General features: G+C 48.2%; 1 protein-coding gene across 1 annotated transcript in view; it reads left to right on the top strand.

The window, feature by feature from the left end:
* eya (eya transcriptional coactivator and phosphatase 2) overlaps positions 1–20614 on the top strand; it is a 295670-nt gene that overhangs the window by 245554 nt on the left and 29502 nt on the right. The window contains exons 5-11 of the mRNA XM_071592607.1: positions 7751–8112; positions 10148–10238; positions 14295–14647; positions 14825–15078; positions 15653–15917; positions 16015–16122; positions 19225–19394. Coding sequence (XP_071448708.1) covers positions 7751–8112; positions 10148–10238; positions 14295–14647; positions 14825–15078; positions 15653–15917; positions 16015–16122; positions 19225–19394 — 1603 coding nt within the window. The remainder of the gene's footprint in view (positions 1–7750; positions 8113–10147; positions 10239–14294; positions 14648–14824; positions 15079–15652; positions 15918–16014; positions 16123–19224; positions 19395–20614) is intronic.

Genomic DNA, 20614 nt, shown 5'->3' with positions numbered 1-20614 from the left:
CCTCAGTTCTCTCGAATGTTTCAAAGATAATACACTGTAGTGTTTAGAAGGTTGGCTTCAACCCCCAAGTGGATTGTGGCGCAACGCGCACGACTACGAATGCCTGTGACATTGTATGCGCGGTATTTCCTCACTACACTTTGTTCCTTTAAAGCCCCTTTATAAATTCTGTTTAACCGGACATCTAGGGATCCAAGTTCGAATCCCAGTCACGGTGAATGATTTGCACTTAATGAAATCGTTGCATAGTTCTTTCATTGGAAATTAAATGAAACGCAAGAGTTAATTACGAGGGTAAGGTTCAGATATGGCGTTTCTATCAGCGAAAATTTATGATTCCTGCCTGGATGCACGTGTCATTAATTCGTAAGACAAGTTTCAACTTGTTCTCTCGAGTAGTTTGTTTAAACGTATTGTTGCAGTAAACATTTTTCTTATTTTTCGTTAAAATGGATACAGTTGAATTTTGTGCGGTCATAACATTTTTCGATTTGGATTGATTAACCGCTAAGGAAATTCATCCGAAGTTGACAAAAGTGTACGGGGGCCATTGCTCATTCAATGTCAACTGTTAAAGAGTGGGCAGCGGAATTTAAACGTGGTCGCACATCCCTGGAAGATGACTCATGAGAAGGACCGCCAAACACCGCAACCACACTGGACGCCATCGAAAAGGTGCGCGATATCGTGTTGGGCGATAGATGAACGAGGTAGCCAAGGCCATGAGGTCCTTGAAAGAAAGGGTGGGAAACATCTTGCACAAAGAATTATGGATGCAAAAGCTCTGCGCAAGGTGGGTGCCGCATTTGCTGAATGCCGATCAAAAGCAAATGCGCAAACGATTTTCGGAGCAATATTTGGACCGATTCAAGAGGGAACCGACCGATTTTGTTCGGCACCATGGATGAGACATGGGTCCACCACTACACCCAAGAAACGAAACAGCAGTCGAAGCGGCAGGTGGTCCAGCACCAAAGAAAGCGACGTCGATCGCATCGCATCTGCCGAAAAGATCATGGCCAGTGTGTTTTGGAATGCGAAAAAGGCAGAATAATTACAGACGAATATCACTCCAACCTTCTTGTCCAGTTGGATGCCAAAATTCACGAAAAGAGGCCTGGCTCGGGGAAGAATGAAATCATTTTTCACCAGGACAAAGCACCTGCTCATAAAGGTGCGTTGGCGATGGGAAAAATACGAGATTTGGGGTACCATTTGGTCGGCCATGCATGCCCCATATTCTCCTGATTTAGCACCCTCATCTGTTCCCAAACTTTAAGAAATTTGTTTCTGGGAAGCGCTTCGCGTCTAATGAAGAGGTTGAGAGGGCCGCATATGGCTATTTTCACAGCCTTCTAGACTCTCACTCCTGGGAAGGAATACTGATGTAGGAGGAACGCTGGACCAAGTGTGTTGAAGTGAAGGGAGATTTTTTTAAAAAATAGAACAATTTTTTTAAACTGAAAATCAGTCTTTCATTGTCAGGCGGGGAACCCCTCAATTTACCCTCGTGTTAGCAATAGGTAATAATTGCAATAGTAAAAAAATAATAATAATAAAATAAATGGAAATAAATACATTTAATTGAAAACACTCCATATCAAATTCCACTGAACCCATATATGGACACTTCTAAATGCACTCCATGCCTCCAGTGGAACCTGGTTCCAAGGAAGTAGTCAAAGGAGCACTAATTTCGCTTTGGATTTGGTTTGGCAATAGTCAAAGTAGGGTGGCAAATAGTACGGCAGGTGTTTTCGACTAGCTCACTATTTATAGTAGAAGGCATTTTGCACTAAGCCTCTTCTTCAAATTTCTTTAAAGAAATCATACAGTGTACTCGTCTAATTGGAATAATGATGAACCGATGATAACAGCAAAAACTTTATTTAGATATTTTCAGGAAGAAGTGAGAGATTTCACAGACCTCTGCTTAGGGCTCTTTGACTGATTTTAAATTTATTTGATAATTTCGTCTTTATTGATGAGCGCTGGCGTTAAAGTAGCGCGAAAGTAAAGCGGGCGAATAAATTACGTGCACTGAATCTGTTAAAGTAAAAGTTGATTATGCGTGAAAGAGCAAATTGATGGCATGGGGGTGCTATGAAATAAATCCACAGGACAATATTGAAACAACATAGTTAAAGCATGGTGTTCAATGCACAGGTGCACATAATATATTTCAGCTCAGAGGAATGATGACCTCACTGCCGGGCTGGTGTTCCCGAGGCGAGGAAAATTGCCAGCAAAGGGGGGAGGGGCTATTAATCTAGGAGACGAAGTTTGGCTGGGCGATTGATTGCAATGCCACGGTACGTGTCATTTTGTAGCGCGAGTCCACAGGTTGGCGCTCAAGCCGAGAGACGAAGTGAACAAAATTGGGTTTCGAATAGGCGCGATCATTACTGAACTGTTAATTACCACGGGCCAGTTATCATCATTATTGCAAATATTAAGCATACAATACCGGTATACTGTAGGAAAAATATAAAGCACATACAGAAAAGAACAGAAAGGTTAGTGAGACCCAGGGAGGGGTGAGGGATTTCCACCACAAGCGTTTGAATTCCCTCGCTGGTTTCGAATGGACGACATACACCGATGCCCGATTGGTGGAAAGGAGAAGTTCGCGGTGGCGTTCACGAGTGTCGGGCTTTTCCTTCGTTATGGGAGAAATTGCCAAGACGTGTCCGGTGCCTTCGCGCGCTGTTGTTGACGGGTGGGTTAGGCCAAGAATTCTTTAGTGAGGGCGCCTAAGGGGATGCCTCCCGAGTCATGAAGTACTTGAAAGAGCACGTGGATATCATCGGAATGTTCAGTCCTTGTGACCAAGTAATTTTTTATTCAAATGGAATACCTAAGGAGGCAAGAAGGAACGTCGTAGTTGAGGGGGTGGAGTGCTGGGATGCAAACCATAGGGCACGGGTTTGAATCCGGCTGGAGGATCTGGGCGGCCTCAGCTTCAGTTTTGTGGTATTTCTTGGTTACCAGACCATAGGTGGCACAGTAAAAGGATCTAGCCCCTTTATTGCTCTGCTGATGCCCGAACTTAACGCGCCGTGGGGCAGAGTACTATGTAAGTGAGCTCCAACCTAACCTATCAAACCGACCTTCGGTTTGATAACTTTGGTTTTTAAAAGAGGCGAACACTCTCAAAGAGAAATGTTAACTTTCACTGGTTAGGCCTCATTTAGAATATGCTGCTATTATATGGAATTCTTATGAAGTCAGATTGATTGCCGAATTGGATCGCGTTCAGCGTAGAGACTAGAGCTTAATTTGTAAAACGTTGTTATGATAAACTTAATAGCGTATCCCCAAAATAATAGAGGTGCTAGGCTGAGAATCGCTCATGGAGCGAAGACTAAATTACAAATTAAATCTCTTGAATAAATTGGTAGGATGTCTCTTTAGCAGTGATGTTGACAATGTATCATTACCCCCAAATTACTACAGTGGGAGAGATCATCTGTATATAAAATTAGCGAGATTAAATGTAGAGCTGATAGATTTAAGGTGTCATTTTTTCAACGAACGATAGGGGATCATAATAACATTGTTCGACCGCGGTAGGGGTGAAAATATTCGGGACAAGATTAGTGTGTGTTCACCCCCCTGCCACACACGCTAGTGGTGGCTTGCAGGGTACTAAAAAATACAAAAAGGTGTAGTTGAATAGGGAATGATGATGGTGAGGGATGTAGGAGAAGAATAAGCGGAAGGCAGATGTGTTTTAGGAGGAGGGCGATTGACGAAGCGAAATCTACCGCCTCATCGGGAAGTGCACGTACCGCGGATGACATTTGAAGGTGATTAAGCGTTGAGTTATCAGTTCACGGCAAATAGATCTGCGACTCTCAAAGAAGTTGCGATGAAAATACTAACGGGCGCCTTCCATGAACAGCCGTGAAGAGACGATGGGTTGGAGACGGTCGTGGACCGTTGAACGACAGGCGAGCCGAAGAAATCAGTGCGAAGATCGGTGGATACTTACGACATTTAGGCGGCGGCCCCCGGGGAAGGGGTGGGGCGAGGAGGAGGACGGATCGGGCGCTTCCCTCGGCACGCTATGGATATTTACGGGGCAGATACCAGTAGGTAAATGAGCTGTGGACGGTAACGAGAGGATATAGGGGGGTTGGATGCGAACGCCTAATGCGGAGGGATGACCGAGGGGCATTGAGACTCTGGGAAAATGCCTCAGGTGATAGTGAAGCGTTTGAGTAAGGGATGGAAAGATCGGATCAGGGTCGTCTTTTGATCGTTCCACACTCCTCAGTCATCTCGTGCCGCGGGTCGAGGTCACTCCGCGGAGGGGGTGCGGCGTCAAATGCGATGGCAGACGGAGGTGGCGGACGCCCCATTTGAACTAGACGTGCGATGGCTGCCCCACCAAGACAGCTGGCGGGGGAGGGGGTGGCCTGGGGGAAGAGGCCCAGGCGGCGACTACCTCTTCCTCCGGGGAGTTGGTTACTTCGTACCGGGCGTGACTTGAGAGCTGATCGCGGCACCGCGATCTGTGGCGCGGCCGGTCTGTGCGCCTCCGGTGGAGGTTACAGGTTGTTGTCGCTGGCTGATCTTGTTGTCGTTGCCGTGGGAACCACGCTCGCGGACGGCGACCCAAAGCTCCCTCCCAACGCGAACCGGAGGCGGACCATGGAGGAAGAGGAGAGGGGCCGCCGGGTAGGGGTCTCGACCCCCGCGGATCTGGGCACGCCGACCTCTGACCACGCCCCTCTGACCCCGGAGCAGTAAGTCGACGGAGAGGGAATAGTGTATCGGTCGCTGTGCGCTGCTGTCCGCCCCGCGAACGAGCCAGGCGCCGCGCCGTGGAGGAGGATGTTTGGGATTCGTGACTTGGGGGGCAGTGTCCAGCACTTTTATTTTCGCGTGCTTTCTAATGTTTGGACCGTGAATGGTGCGTGGTGAGAATCCCTTGCCCACCGATTTGCATGTATGCCACTTCCTAGTGCGAATGGCGCGGTCGTCCCGTCAGCCCGTTTACGGCGGAGCCCAACTCGGGGTACGGTTCGTTTGCTCTTCATTCCAGCGAGTGGAATCATTCGCGCGCGGCATTCGTGCCATGTCTTCAGGCGACCTCACTTCGACGCTCTCCTGTTGAATTCTTCATTGAAAACGGCCGTCTCTTTCCTCCTGTCCCATTTGGTTCAGAGGTCAAATACTTTTCCCCGAGCCCTGATCGATGCGTATCCGCGTACGGCCGCTTGCATTTTGAATTCGAGTGTGCACCCTAACGATATCCCCGAGCACCAGGGTGAATGATAATGGGTGTCGTAGTGGTGGCGTCAGAGGGGGAGGGTGGCGTTGTGGAGATCTGAATTACCTGCATTACAGGGTTCGAGGAGGCACTCGGAAGGTGGGAGTCCCTGAGGGTCCTCCCCGAGGGCCTTGGTGATATACGCTGCCCTTTCGGGGGCTAATGTGTACCGTTCCGGTGGGGGAGCCCCACCTCCTTTCGGTATTTTCACGCGGCTTTAGGCGTCAACGGTTTAAGGAAATATGGAGTTTGTGTGTGTTGTTTGCGTGAAATTTGAAAAGATTAAGGCTAAACAAGAGGCATAATACATATTAACCATATTGTACAGAAATATCTGAAGCTAGCGCTATAAGATTGTATGAAAGATTCTGGATATTTTGTTCATTTTTTGTTTTTTCCTTATTAGAATTAATTTTTGGCCGAATATTTTTGTTTATTTTTATATTATTTTAATCATATTTTTCATTATTTTTTCTATTATTGTAATTTTTTCAATCATTTTTTTCCCTTCGTAGATTTTTCCTCGTCCCTTTTTAATTTATTATTTTTAATCCCTCTTTTGGTGCAGTTATAACATTGTTATGCTGTCATTTATGGTTTTGGAATCACTGTAATTATTTAATTGTAGTTCCGTGAACTGGCTTAACATTGCTAAGGAGACTACAATTAAAAGACATAGGAAGGACTCAATGGGAGAATTATACTTGTAGGTTGTGTTTTTTGCGTTTTTCTCGTAGAGTCAAGTATAGCTTAGAGTTTTGGTTTCGTTGTTTTTGCAAGTCTGACTTGCCGGAAGTTTTTTGCATGCACTTTAATTTAGGCCTTGTTAGAAGGGAGATTCTGAACGTCTGCCATTCTTGTTAGTCCGGTCCTGATCGATTTATTTTGAAGTACGTGTTTCGAGCCACTTCCAGATGGTTTTGTTAATGGTAGGCACCCTGAGCTGCCGTAGAGGAAAGTCGGACGGATGATCCCTTTGTAAAGGCGAATTCTCGTCGGAAGGGGTTATTGAAAAGGTGAGAGGGAGACTTGGAGGTAAGGCAACCAGGGAAATTCCTAGGAACAATAGGTTTCTTTGAGCAGAACTTGAGATGCTCGCTGAAGGTGAGTTTTTAGAGTCTAGGGTCACCCATTGGCTCTCGGGGTTTAGTGGCAGTGTAAGTGTGAAGGAATGTGCGAATGAATTTTTCTTGTGCGTTCAAAGTGTACGCGTGTGCTTTCGTTCGAGTTTATTCGAATCGTTTGCGTCGTCGCATGTTCTCTAGGTGGCTGCTATGGCTGTGTCTTCTGCGTGTATGTGTAGTGTCGTTAGTGGTGTGGTCGGTAAGTCGTCGACGTACAGGTTGAAAAGGAGCGGGCTAAGCAGAGAGCCCTGTGGGACTCCCGCTAATACGACTATGCACGCTGTGCACTTCGCGTCATTCCTTTACGCTTCGATTTCTCGCCGACCCCTTTGATCCGAAGGAGAGATGCTTGCCGCCCGACTAACTTGCGAAATTTACCCTGTAATTGACTTCGAACCTTTGAAGCATTTAGTTCCTTGCGATGCCAAGATGCCTGGTGCTTCACTCGAACCTTCATGCTGATCCACCTAAGGGGGAAAAGGTGGGGGGTTTGCTGGAATTTTGTGAATCTGGAATAAAAGTAAAAAAATAACATTACCGTTTATCGGGAATATATCGCCACCGTGTAAAACTCAGTTTTTAGTTTCGTGAATGCGAAAAATAATGTACTCGTACAATGTAGATTATCTTGTTATTTGGAGCGACCAGAGGGCACTGCATGCATCGGTGTTACTAATGTACGTTGATCAGATTCGACTGCATTCGACTGCATCGTATTTTGCTCAGCTGTGTGAAATAGCGGGAAATGCCGCATGCATTTATTGTATTTTGATGAATTGGTGGAGAGAGAGCGTGTCGTCCATCGCCTGCTGGGAAGCATCCGCGCTGTCCCCAGAGGGCACCACATTGGCAATGGTCCCCCCCGTCTCCTGTTGGTGCCCAAACTCCCACCGGATCCCGTGCTTATCTATTCACGGATGCACTTTGGTGCAAGAAGGACGTGAAGGGACCACGCCTCGCCGATCTAGCTGGCCGAATTTTCACTCTCTCTAGGAAATGCACGAGTTGTTTGATGACCATTCGCTCGTGATCAACCGCAACCAAGATCCCGATCGTCATGCAGTATCGGCTGATTTGCCGCATCGCGGCGAAATCTCAGTCGTGGCCAATTGTGGATTCAATAACTGTCCTTCCCGAGTTTTCTAATCCATATATTTGAGGATTACTAATTCTCTGATTTTTTCCCATTTTTTAGATTAGTTTTTTCCGTAGTGTCACGGAATGATAGTGGTTGGGACCGAGGGCAGTGGCGGGGGGGTGAAGTGGATCGCCTTCGCCGGCGTCTCCCCTCCTTCCCCCGCTCCTCTCGGTTGTGACCGCCTCCCTTCTCTTACGCATCCCTCGGCAGGCCGTCGGAGCAGCCGGGAGGCGGTAGCGGGAACGCGTCCAGTTGCAGTCCGGCCAGCCATTCGGACAGCACCTGCGGGTCCCCGGGGGCCGCAGGGGGAGGCCCCCAGCAGCCCCCGAATGCCCCTTCCTCCCCCTCGTCCGGTATTCTTCCGTCGCTGAGCAACCACCGCCCGGAGGCCTCTATGACGGCGGCGGCGGCCCTCTCTGCCCCCGGCGGCCCCTCCGCCTCACCACCCTCCTACAACGGGGCCGGCGGCGGCACGGCAGCAGCTTCGTCCAACGCCTCGGCCGCGGGGACCCTCGGGGGGCCCTCGTCGTCGTCGGCGGTTCCTTGGGGCCTCGCCGGCAGCGACTCCAACGGTGAGTTTGTCGCCTCCCCAAGGCGTGCGATTGCGGGATGGATTGGAGGATTGCCGTTCTCGGCAGCATTAGTTATTGGGGGAGGCCACCTACAGCCGAGGTCATTTGCGCCTTTGGGATAGGGTGGTCATTCGTTAGGGACAAGATTTTAAGGGAATGGTGGAGAGAAATCAAGCATAAGCCTACTTAATATAATAACGAAAGGCGCCAATAGATCGCACACAGTTCAACGTCCCATCCGACGGAGGGAGGACTCCACTTGCAGCAAGTGCCCTCCACTCCGAGGAGGGATCGTGATACCATTGACGATAAATACTGCCACTTCCAGGAATCGAACCCGGGCCACAGGGGTGGGAAGCTAGTGCGTTAGCCGCAGCATATTCCCGATCTCCACATTCACGGCACAGGGGCATTTTTGGCCGAACTTATCAGCGTAGGACGTGCCGAAATATTTAATTTACAGAAGGTCTTCCTTCCAACTTCTTTGATTTCACCGAAGAGGCGCATTTGCCACCGTTCCCCGAAATGTCATGCCCGCTGAAGAGGCAGCCCATCCGCCGAGGTGCGGGAAGGGCGGCCCTTATCTGGAAGGACTCCTTCGTTGGCGTGGGGTGTTGAGAAGGCTTTGAAGTGGTGATGACTGCGCACGGCAATGGAGGGTTTTGACTATTTCAATTGTCTTATTCAAAGACAGGATATTACTTCTTCGTCGGCGCCTCTAAACTTTTTTATGAATGTAGGTTCGAGAGGGTCATTTTTGTCCGGGAAATTAAGTGCAGCCACAGGGTAATAACTCAAATTCCATTCTTGAAAACTTTGAAATGCAGTTGCAATGGCCCAAGTGACTCTTGTTTTTGCATTATTCTTCCGTGTGGTGGTGGGTCCAAGGCAGTCGTGGAATGCTAATGATTTTTCGGTTGCTGAGAAAGTTCCGTGGGATGCCCACATGCGATAGCACACGAATTCAATGTCCAACTGCGATCATCTCGGAAAGAAAAGCTGGGTGGCGTTTTGTCGAAGCGGAACATTTAAATCGCAGTAGATGTGAAAGCATCTTGGCACTGCGAAAGATATAATATTTTTCAACCTGATACGGAACACTATACTGCGAAATAAATCATAATTTCGGTAGTATTGAAAACAAAATTATTCTCCGAACATGATAATATTTCGCCTAAAAAGCAGCAAACTTTGGTCTCCACGTAGAAGAACAGTTTTTCATGAGATTCAGGTGCCATTCAGAATGACATTCTAAAAGAATTCTCAGATTTCAGGTCCTGTGAATCTGTTTGAAATTAAAGTCTAAAGCTTACGGTCGAAATGGCGCAACTGAAATAATTGTAAGGGGAGTAGCATTGTCCTCCTCCTCCTCCCCGTTCGATCGCATTTCTTTCTCCTGTTTCCCATCGCAGCGCTGCACTACCGTGGCATCCATTGTTTCTCAATTGGTGCCGAAGCCATCCGATTTTCGTCAAATGCTCCTCCATGGGGTCTCTGCCCATCCAGGACGGACACTCGGGCGTCTTGTGTCGGGAGGAGCGGGATGAGTTTGGGCGCCACCCATTCCCTCAAACGTCTTGAACGAACGGGGAAGAAGCCGAATGTTTTCGAAAAAATCGCAAGTTCGCCAAGCCAATCGAGTGTGTGTGGTTATGTGAATGTGTGATGAACGGGAATCGGGACTATCCGACGAAGACGATGTTTCCGTCAGTCGTGAGAGATCGCTTCGTGTTTGGATCAGGCCATCAGGCGGTTTAACCGAAAATGTAGTTGCCGAACGACGAGCGTGATTCCAGGGGTCTCCAAAGAAATACCCCGTCGGATTGCGGGGGGAAATGGTGCGCGTGCTCTCCCACGTGTCTAACCAACCCTCAGAGCGCAACTCGGATCAAGGGGATGTTTCCTCCTTTCCCCCCGAGCGCTCATCCCCTCGAGTTGATTGCAACGACTTCCATTCGGTGAAGGGACGGACCCCTTTTCGCCACCCCCCCCCTGAAGAGAGCCAGGGCGCTTATTTCACCTCTCTCCCTCTCAGGTGGCGCGGATTCCGCATCCGAGTACCAGCAGGCGAACAGCACCAGCAGCACCGCCGCGGCCGCCGCCTACGCCTCGCAGTATTACAACAGGTGAGAGAGAGAGAGCCAGCCCCCTTCCCCCCCCCTCACCCCTTCCCCGTTGGCGCGCTCTACTCTGGAGCAGGCGCTCAATTTGTCAAGGTTTCAAAGTGGCGTAGTAAAGATGTCTTCTTCAATTTTTATTCCCTGCCAGCGGGAAAGGGCATGTGTTTATGCTTGCATCGCACATAAATCGACTAAAAACTACGATTTTCAGTTATGCCGCTTTTGTGAATCCTGTGTCGATGGTATGGCCAGTGGGTCGAAAGGTTCGGGAATTATTCAGTTCATTCAAGAGTTGGAAAAAAAGCGTATCATTAGAAAAGTAAAAAATTGGTGTGGGAGGAGTGTTACATATTGCGAATCTGACATTATTGTAAGGTTCGCCTCTAAGTAATTCCCAGTTGATTACTTTTAAAATAATCTTTTATAATCTGATTAATTCCTTTGATTCCGAATGCACTAGTCAAGTAGTAGTTTTTAGGGGAGGCGACCGATAGCCAAGGTCATTTGCGCCATAGAGGATGGATGGGAAAGGATGAAGGGTGGAGGGAAACCCGGCGTCGGCATTAGCCTACTCTTTACGAAAGGCGCCAAGGGGTCCGCAGTTTAACGTCCCATCCGACGGACGGCGTACTCACTCAAAGTGCCCTCCACAAGGCACCTCAAGTAGGGATCTAGATACCTCTGAAAAATAGACTAGTCAAGAAACATACTTACTTTTTAGGGGAAGCTTCCGGTTACCCACTGAGATGCATGTGATAGGAATACCAGAAAAAAATCCATGCATTATAAAACAAAAGAAATTACAGAACTTAATGTACAAATGCATACCTTAGAATTAACATAAAAGAACACTACATTTGCATAAATTCAAATAAATTAAAATAGGCATATTTTAACTTGAATCGGGAAAGCATCGCGACTTCTGTCCGCCTTTAAATGTATTGGGAGAAAACTAAATGTTTTTCGTGAAATATGCATGAAACACCTTTGGAAAAAATTAATTTTTGTTTTAGGCAATATTGCATTATTCTTTACGCGTAAATTAAATTTATGAGTTCACGTCATCGATTTCGCTTCATTTCCACTTTGTACGGAAGTGCGTGTATCTAAAATTTTCTGAAACTAATCATGGGTAGTTCCTCTAATCCTCTTCATATAATTAGTCTGGTAAAATAGTGCGGTCGTATGCATGGAACGTCATTTTTAAGACAAGGACCACGGTAGCTGTGCGTTAAGGAGAATGAATGAAATGCGCCGTAATCCAATGCATCCTCACTCCACGGTCCACTCCGGAATTCAAACCGCTTTGGGCTGGTTAAAGTTCATTTTTCTAAAGAAATGTTAGCTACCTTTTTTAACGAGTTTTTCAAAAATTTTAAATAAGATAGAAAGAAGGAAGGCACATACTTGTTGGTAGTTCTCCATTTTTCCAGAAATTATTTGTTTATTTGGTGGAATGATATCTAGTTTTTGGAAGACTAGAAGGAAATTCACCGGTGGATAAGCTCAGGTAATGCAACTATTGCCATTAAAGCATGTCGATTCATTCCTAGGGAGTGGATTGACCAGGTAGAGGAGGCGCTTCTTTGTGTTGAGATGCTGTCTCTGGATGCAAGGGCTGTCGTGAATGAATGATTGTGAAAGGGGGCGTGTTAGTAAGTTGCTTTCACAAGGATCGGTCGTACCTGTTTCAAAGGCTGAAATAAATTGGCTATGGAATACATTTTCCAAATTCGATGCATTGCACTCAAGAAAGACTGGGATCCAGTCAATTTCATTAAGTGCATAATGCATCTGATCGTATTTGCGGAGGAGTCTTCAAATGTAGGGTCACAGTTTTCTTGCATCATCGATAGAGCCACAGGTTCCTAGTAGTAGTTTTAAGGGGAGGCGACCGACAGCTAAGGTCATTTGCGCCATAGGGGATGGACAGGAAAGGATGAAGGGTGGAGAGAAACCCGGCGTCGGCATTAGCCTGCTCTTTACGAAAGGCGCCAAAGGGTCCGCAGTTTAACGTCCCATCCGACGGACGGCGTACTCACTCAAAGTGCCCTCCACAAAGCACCTCAAGTAGGGATCGAGATACCTCTGAAAAATATTCAACACCGCCGGGATTTGAACCCGCGCCCTCAGGGTGGGAAGCCAGCACGTTAGCCCCCGCACCATCTCGATCCCCACAGGTTCCTTTTCCGCTTTCCTCGTGCATACCTTTCCCCCGCGTATCCAAAGGAAGGCTTAGTCCCTTTCAGCTCTCTCTTCAGTCGGGGAAACAAAAAAAAGTCGCACGGAGCCAAGTCGTGACTGTAAAGGGGCTGGGGGACTACTGGGGTGATGATGCGAGATGGTGCTGCTCCGCGCCAGGAAGTTGGTGACGATGAAGGACGTGTGGCTGGGGACATTGTCTTTGTCAAGCGAACGCTCCATTGCGCCGTTTTACAAAGTCGAAAAAAACATTTCTCGCGGAGGCAAGTCTTTCCGCTCAGGCTGCTCGGAGCAAACTGGCGACTGGCTGCGTTGGAAAAGCAGACCCCCCCCCACAACATTTCCCGACAAGTTGCACCGCGCACGCATGTTAACCCATTGTTTCGCAGTCTCTGAGCCAGTAGATGGATGGCTAGCTATGTTGGAAGAGCCCTATGTCTCACCTCATGTATTTTTGGGCGTGCCTTTAACACAGCCGGTTGTAATGCAGGCACGTCTTTGCGTCGGGGGGCACCGAGTGCGATGCATGTTCCAGGACGGCTTGGGAAAGTTTACAGCGATGTATATCGAATCGATCCATCGATTCGACCTACTCTTGTGTGCACGGTCATTCTTGGGCGAACATGTTTGTTTTGAACCCCGCTCAAGATACTTCAGGTCTTTTTTATTTTAATAAGACAGCCGAAGATGTCTTTCGAAGGTTTACCTAAGATTCGAATAATTTTACGTCAAAACGGTGATTTTCTGCCGAAGAACCAGTTTAATATTCGTTATAGCTTCTTCTGAACAGTAGGCAGGCTTCTTCTGTTCAGCATTGAGGTCCTCATAGTGATCGACAATGCAAAGGTACAATCTTTTCAACGGGAGTTATACAAATGGTAATCGCATTTACAATGAATAACAGCGTAACCAGTATTTAATGAAAGGGGTCGATGCTACAGTTTCCATTGCTTGTGCGAATCGGATATTGAGAAAAGTTAATATTTCATCGAAAGGATGCATTATCTCTTTGAAACAAGCTATAGCTTGTTCATTTTATTAATCAAATCGCTTCTTTTTCGGGATCCCGCAAGATGAAAAATATCAAAACTGGGAGAGCATAATTGCGGATGGGTATTGTCATTTCACTCTGGGGCTCGGTCACTATGGGGCGATGTTTTATTCGTGAAACAATGGAACGTGTACTTATGTGTGAATACGTAATTGAGGAGGAGTTCATTTTAGCGTTGGGTGTCAGATGTCGTGGTATGAAAGATTAAGAAATGTGGCGGTGTTCAGTCTGTGTCCGTCCAAAGGCTACCATTTGCGGTAGACCACCAAATTAGAATAGAATTTGATAATTCCTTGATCAAAGTGATGGAGCATCCAAAGGGAACCCAAGAGAGAGAGAGAGAGTCGCCGTATTTACTTACAACTCCAATATACACTTACCTCCCTCAAGGTATGCACATTTCCCCTCCCTTTCGCATCACAGATACACGCGCCCGGGTGAAGAGTTGGGGCAACTGCCCCATCACCAAATGGCGCTCCGAGATGGTGCGGCGGCTAACGTACTGGCTTCCCACCCTGAGGGCGCGGGTTCAAATCCCGGCGGTGTTGAATATTTTTCAGAGGTATCTCGATCCCTACTTGAGGTGCTTTGTGGAGGGCACTTTGAGTGAGTACGCCGTCCGTCGGATGGGACGTTAAACTGCGGACCCCTTGGCGCTTTTCGTAAAGAGTAGGCTAATGCCGACGCCGGGTTTCTCTCCACCCTTCATCCTTTCCTATCCATCCCCTATGGCGCAAATGACCTCAGCTGTCGGTCGCCTCCCCTCAAAACTACTACTACTACTTGTTCACTGCTTCCTCTCTCCCCAGCATGCAGGTGGCGGCAGCTGCGGCGGCGGCGGCCGCGGCGTCCGGCTACGGCGCCTCCGCGCTCCACCACGGCGGCGGCGGGTACGGCCCGCAGGCCTCGTCCGCCCCCTCCTCCTCCTCCTCGTCCACCTCCGTCTCCGCATTCTACAGCAGCGCTTCCTCGCAGCACCACGGTTCCCACCACCAGCACCAACATCACCAGCACACGCACCACCAGCAGCAGCACCAAGCGCACCACCATCACCAGCAGCAGCAACACCAACAGCACCAGCAGCAGGTGGCGGCGGCTGCGGCGGGGTACACCGCGGCGGCGCAGTCGGCGGCGGCGTACGGCGGCGAATACCTCGCCCACGGTGAGCCTGCCCCATCCCCGCACCAAATGGGCGGATGATTCTCTCACCTAATCAGAGTAACTCCTTGCCGGACAGTACAAGCCCCTCCCTACTTTACCCCTGGCTCCAGAGCGGAGTTCAAAATGCAGGGTGCGGGTGGGCACAGCCCTGGTGTGACGGCGTCTCTCTCTCCCACAGGGGGTCGCGGAAGCACGGGGGCGGCAGGCGCCATGGCGGCCCACCAGCAGTGCAAAGCGCCGGCGAACCTGGGCCACCAGCTGGCCGCCTATCTCAACCCGTGGGCCAGCGCGCAGTCGTCCGCCGCGCACCACGGCGCCCAGTCTGCGGCTCAGCAGGGCGCCTACGCGTACGGCGCGTACGGCACCGCCGCCGCTGGTGCAACGGGCGCCACTCCCCCGTCGGTCGCCTTCTCCCCCACGGCGTCGCAGCAGGTGAGTGAGTGGTGGTGCATTGTGGGGCGTGTTCGACGTGGAGGAAATTTTAAAAAAGGCGCGTGGGACGGGATTGAAAATGAGGGGGGGGGGGGCGGAGAAAAGAGTACCCCTTTGCATTCCACTCCTCTCCTCACACCACATTCTGGGGATGAGGAGTAGCCTCCGTCGGGGACGAGGACTCGGAAGGCGAATGCCTAACTTGAGGAGACGATCGGTGGAAATGTTGGCTGGGGTGCTTGGCACACGCGACTCAATTTGCATTGTTGATTTTGTGCAGTTATTCAACTGATTAGATGAAGTCAACGTCAATAATTTTTTAATTAAAAAAGTTGCGATAACCGCTTCAAATCTTAATTCCCAGCCTCTCAAATGTTGCCTACAGGATGCATTAAGTGTTGCGTTTTTCACCTTTTGTGTGCGTACATTGTTTCGTATTGTATAAATATATGTATTGTCCTGCACCCATGATGTGTGAATCATTCCTATCGGCATGCGGAAAGGGTGATTCATGGCGCTCATCACCGCTGCCCCCCCCCCCAAATCATTCCCCCTATCTCCAAATGCATTTCAGGGTCTGGACTACAGCTCGGCGTACAACACGTATGGCCACCAGGGGGCGAACCCTTACGCCTCGTACTACGCCGCGCAGGGCTGTTATAGCGGCCCTTACTCGGCCGCCCCCTCGTCGTCGCCCTCGTCGGCGGCCGCGTCGTCTCCGCAGGCCCTGGCGGGTGCGGCGGCGGCGGCCGTGACGCAGACCAACTCCTCCTCCGGCTCGGTGGCGACGGCCCTGGGCACCTATCAACTGGCGCCGCCCTCCCTCTCGGCCTCCTCCGGTGTGTACTGCCCCCCGCCCCCTTTCCCACTCGCCCCGCCCTCGCCTTCTCTCTCCCCCTTAATCTCTCTCTCTCTCTCTCTCGGTGTTCTTGACAGAGTCCCCCGAGTACATCTTGCCGGACAATGAGCACGCGTCCCCCGTCAAGCAGGAAGCAAACGGCGGAGTCGGCGGCGCCAACGCGAGGAGGGTGCCCACTGCCGAAGGTTGACGCCATCATCATCTCCTCCGACGGCCCCGCTCGGTGGCTCCACCCCCCTCGAACCTCGCTTGTGCCTCCCTTTGGAATTCGCATGGGACTATTCGCAACCTCTTCTCTTAGCCTGCCGGCATGTCTTGTGATTGGGGGCAATGCTTGAAGTGAATGTGGCAGTGGGCATTTGGCCAACCCCCTAATAACCATATTAATGGTTTAGGTCCTATGGTTAACTGCACTGTCCAAATAACTATTAATAGATCTTGCCGATTAACTACTACGAGAAACTAGTTCTCGTTACTTTCCCTTTTGTGATCCTGTAACAGAGAGTAGAGCTGTGACATATGCAGGATGTTTCAAAATGAAAATCTGGGTTTCAAAACTTTCTTTTTCCGTGAAGCAACTATAACTGGTGCTGAACTAGAGAACTTAATTTTGCAGCAAGGTGGTGCACCACCTCACTGGCACAACTCTCTATTCAATTGGTTAAACAACATTGTACCCACTGTGCCTGGAATGGCCGCGCAAGGGGCTGGATGACAGAGCTTGTTTCGTGTGGTCTCCCCGTTCACCCGATCTCTCACGCCATGTGGTTATTACCTTTGGGGGATCATTCATGGGAAACACCTTGGAGGTTGCTGAGTTGGGCAAATTAGTAGAAATGCATTGGATGGCATTTATGTGCCAAATGTAATGTTCTGTGCTCAGAAATGTGCTCTGCCTGAAGTAATCACACTTCAATAATTAACACGCATATATATATATATATATATAGGTGCCCTTCACACCAACTCCTCTCTGTGTACACGAGATCAAGGAATCCTAATAATAAGTTCTTTCAGGAAGCGTACCCCCCCTTGTCAATCCCTTCCTCGCCATCCACGCCTTGCATGCTTCTCCTTCCTTTGCCATGCTTGACTAGTTTCCTGCTTGCTCCTCTTCTATTTATCCTCTTGGGATTCTCTCTGGCTCGCATTCTGTCCTTCCATTCTCTCTGTGCACTTACTTGAGGAATTAACTGTCTCCCACGCTCTCAACTCATGGCACAACATGCTTCTTTGGGCACGCTGGCTTTTGGTGCATTTGATCTGTTTTCTCAACTTGACTCGTTCATTCCTTGGCCCCATCTTGCCCATTTTCATCGATTAAACCTTTCCTAATTAACTCATTGGCATGCGGGACATTTAGGCTGCATTTATGCTTATTCTAGGATGAAACAGTTTCTTTTCCATTAAGTAATGTGGCAATGAGAGCTCTTGTATTTATTCACTGCCATTTTTGCTTCCATTGACAATTTATGTTTTTGTACATATCTTTTCAAATTTGTACTTCCAACAAACTTAGTACCGAGGCTTGCACAAATACCACAACCAGCTAGGCACGCACGTACCTCGTTTAATTCTTTATCTATTGTTCTGTCTTAATTAATATTACCAAGAATCATCGAGTTGTTTAATTATTTTATCATTTACAATCGCTCTGCTATCAATTCTTCTCATTTTCTCCATCAACAACTGCGCAAAATCTTTTTCAATTTGGAAGCTTGTATTCTCAACTTTACACTCTCTCACATCTCTCTAAAGCTAATCCTCTCTGTAGATTTGTAGGATTCTTGGCCAGGAGAAGGGCGTACAACGGATGGGCGCCCTGCAATCATTACACCTATCTAATCCATTTGCCCATCTTTCATTTATGCACAAATTGAGCGTGCATAGTTGACGGGATGCATCCTTATTTCTCAGTATATTTACTTTCTAACCAGCCACTTGTGGTCTCTTTGCTTCTTACACTTGCCATACTATCTTTGATACTGCTTGGTTTTCTCAGAATTCACCCGTGTTCCTCTCAAAGCTTTTTACGCCCTTCCTCATTTCCCTCGGTCGTACAATCTCCAAATCAGTAAATGCACCCTTGAGTTTATTTTTGCTTGCCCATATGTGTCTGAAGTGCTTGCTGACATGCATAAAAATGTTCCATGCATCATAAATCTTTGCATAAAGTCACTACTCACCCTTTGGAATTTGTTCAATGTTATCTTTCATCATTACCAAACATTTTCCCAGTTATCTTCTGAAGACGACCTGCTCTCCAATTCCATCAGTCCATCTTTCTCTCCTTCCCTCAATAAATAGAATGGCACAGTCGTTGCCTGCCGATCAGTATTCCACGTCTTATATGTGTACTCAATTTGAGCTGTTGTATTCTTCATCACTGGTGCCGCCTCACTCCCACCTTCTCCCTCCAATCACTGCAGCCGTCTAATGCACGTGCGTGCCTCACTTCCCTATCACCTCTGCACTCATTCCTGTGCCCTATTTACCGAGCACAGGTTCTTATTTCCTTCTGAATTGGTCCATGTCTTCAGATTTAGCCATTTGTTTTCTTTACGTACTATCTTTCGTGACCGTTTTGCTTCATTTTTCATTGGAAAACAAATTGTCGTGTGTAATGACATTCCTCTCCTTTCAGTGAAATCTAATAGTATTTAAACCAAAAACTAAGATCTCTATTAATTCCGCAGAATATAATCTGTTCATTCTCACTGGATCAAGTACCTCATACGTATTGCGGACACCATTGGCCGAACATGAAGTCCCTTGATGGGAGCGCACTCCGTGGCCTTGCCAAGTGATGTTCCTTTGATTTGTCGTGGGCTTGTGCAATGTTGAGCTCATTTGATGCTTAGCCACCCAGAGTTTGGTGGCTGGTCGTAGCGGTTCAGCCAAGAGGATGGTTTGCTGATTGGTGCATGTGATTGCTATGTTGGATGGTTTTGATTGACTAACTTGCTCGTGGAGGGTTTGCCCATTCTCTTCCCATCAGCTGCTTTTGATGAACTTTTGTGGTGTCAATCAGCATTGGTGCACGCGAGTGACCTATTAATTCTTGCGATCTCACCTATCTACATGTAGATAATTGCCCACCAAAACTCTGCTCTATTTTGGCTGTTTAAATAAATGGCGTCACTCCTCTGCGGCAGTTCACTGGTTTTGCCAAGTCGCTTTGCACGGAGGGTTTCGGGCGATAGTTCAGGAATTAAAAAGAGATTGATATTTTTTGTCAGGTCTTGAATGATATTATTGATTGTTTTTTCTTGCTGTCTCCCAATCAGGTCCTGGTTTGCGCACTGGTCGTGGGAGGGGTCGCCGTGCAACGCACAACAACCCCACGTCTCCCAATCCAGAGTACAACCTGGAGCGGGTGTTCATCTGGGACCTTGATGAAACCATCATCATATTCCATTCGCTGCTTACTGGGTCATATGCCACGCGCTATGGGAAGGTGAGTGACTCTCTTGGTGCCGTGGTGCAGGGTGCTGCTCCAGTTGGCTGACCTTCTCATGTGAAAACAGTGGGAAGTGGTGCCAAGCAATATGACAATGGGCTGTGTAACTTAGTTGCGGTTCCAACTAGATTTTCTGCATGCTATGCGTGTGTGTCCATATTGTCTTCAACAAAGAGTGGTCCTTGGCTTTCAAACCATGGTTCCCCGAGAAATGAAGCTATCTGTGGCATTGCTGTCTCCTACTTTGACCCTTCATGCTTAGGTCTTGCTATGAGGTTAAGTGGCCGTGGATCCTTGGTCTAAGTTTACCCTCAACATCCCTCACTCTTAGTGGTGCTCCTTGTGTCCTTAGGGTGTGTTGGTGTCTGCACGCAAGTGTGCTAGGCATCCACTGACTGGGTCAGGAGACGCAAGGATCTGATTCGCCGAGAAATGAAATCATAATGTGGGCAAAGCAGCTGTGAAAGCAAGCAACGAGGCATGTGATTGTGGAGTGGCCGATGAGACCGGATTGGCCTCTGCTTTGAGAGCAGCAGTTTGCGCATGGCGTAGGGTGCATGGCCTGCCAGCTTGGGGAGAGGTAGCACTCAGAGAGGGGTGAGGGGGTGGTCCCCAGTCAGTTGGTAATTGCTGGCAGAGCTCTGTGCACATCGCGATTTGATTTATGACGGGACATTCCCTGTGCTGGGAAATGCCCCATCACAAATGCAGGAAAGGCAGCTTCGGAATAATGCTACTTTTTCCAATTTTCTGTCACCTCGGGTATCTTTTATTGCTCTGGCTGCAAAAATACAAGTCCATGTTTTTGGTCACAAAATATTTTAATGCGCCAACCCTTGGCTTAAATTCAATCCTCAGGAAAAATTCATTTGATTCTGGGCAATAGGCGATGCAAATTGTGAGGAATAGTTGTTTGTATTAATTTTCCATTGTTATTAAAAGAAGTCCCTATCAGTGTTGATGGGATACTTGTCATTTAAATTAACCAATTTGAATGGATATATGCTGAATTGCAGATGCACATTAACTGAACGGATAATTTCTATAAATCAATGGCTGATTTCAATGCTCAAGAGTTTAAATTGTGAAAACGAATGCATTGAAATCTCCTCCAACTATTTGAGCAATGCCAAAAATTGTCACTCATCTGATTATGAACTGAAAGACTAACTATGGAATGTGAGTGTGGGCAATTATGTGATCAAGCAGCAGGGAAA

Source organism: Hetaerina americana, unplaced genomic scaffold (genome assembly GCF_022747635.1).
Source record: "Hetaerina americana unplaced genomic scaffold, ioHetAmer1.1.p SCAF_5, whole genome shotgun sequence".
NCBI classification, from domain to species: Eukaryota; Metazoa; Arthropoda; class Insecta; order Odonata; family Calopterygidae; genus Hetaerina; species Hetaerina americana.
The sequence above is the reverse complement of the archived record's forward strand: the minus strand, read 5'-3'. Positions and strand labels throughout refer to the sequence as shown.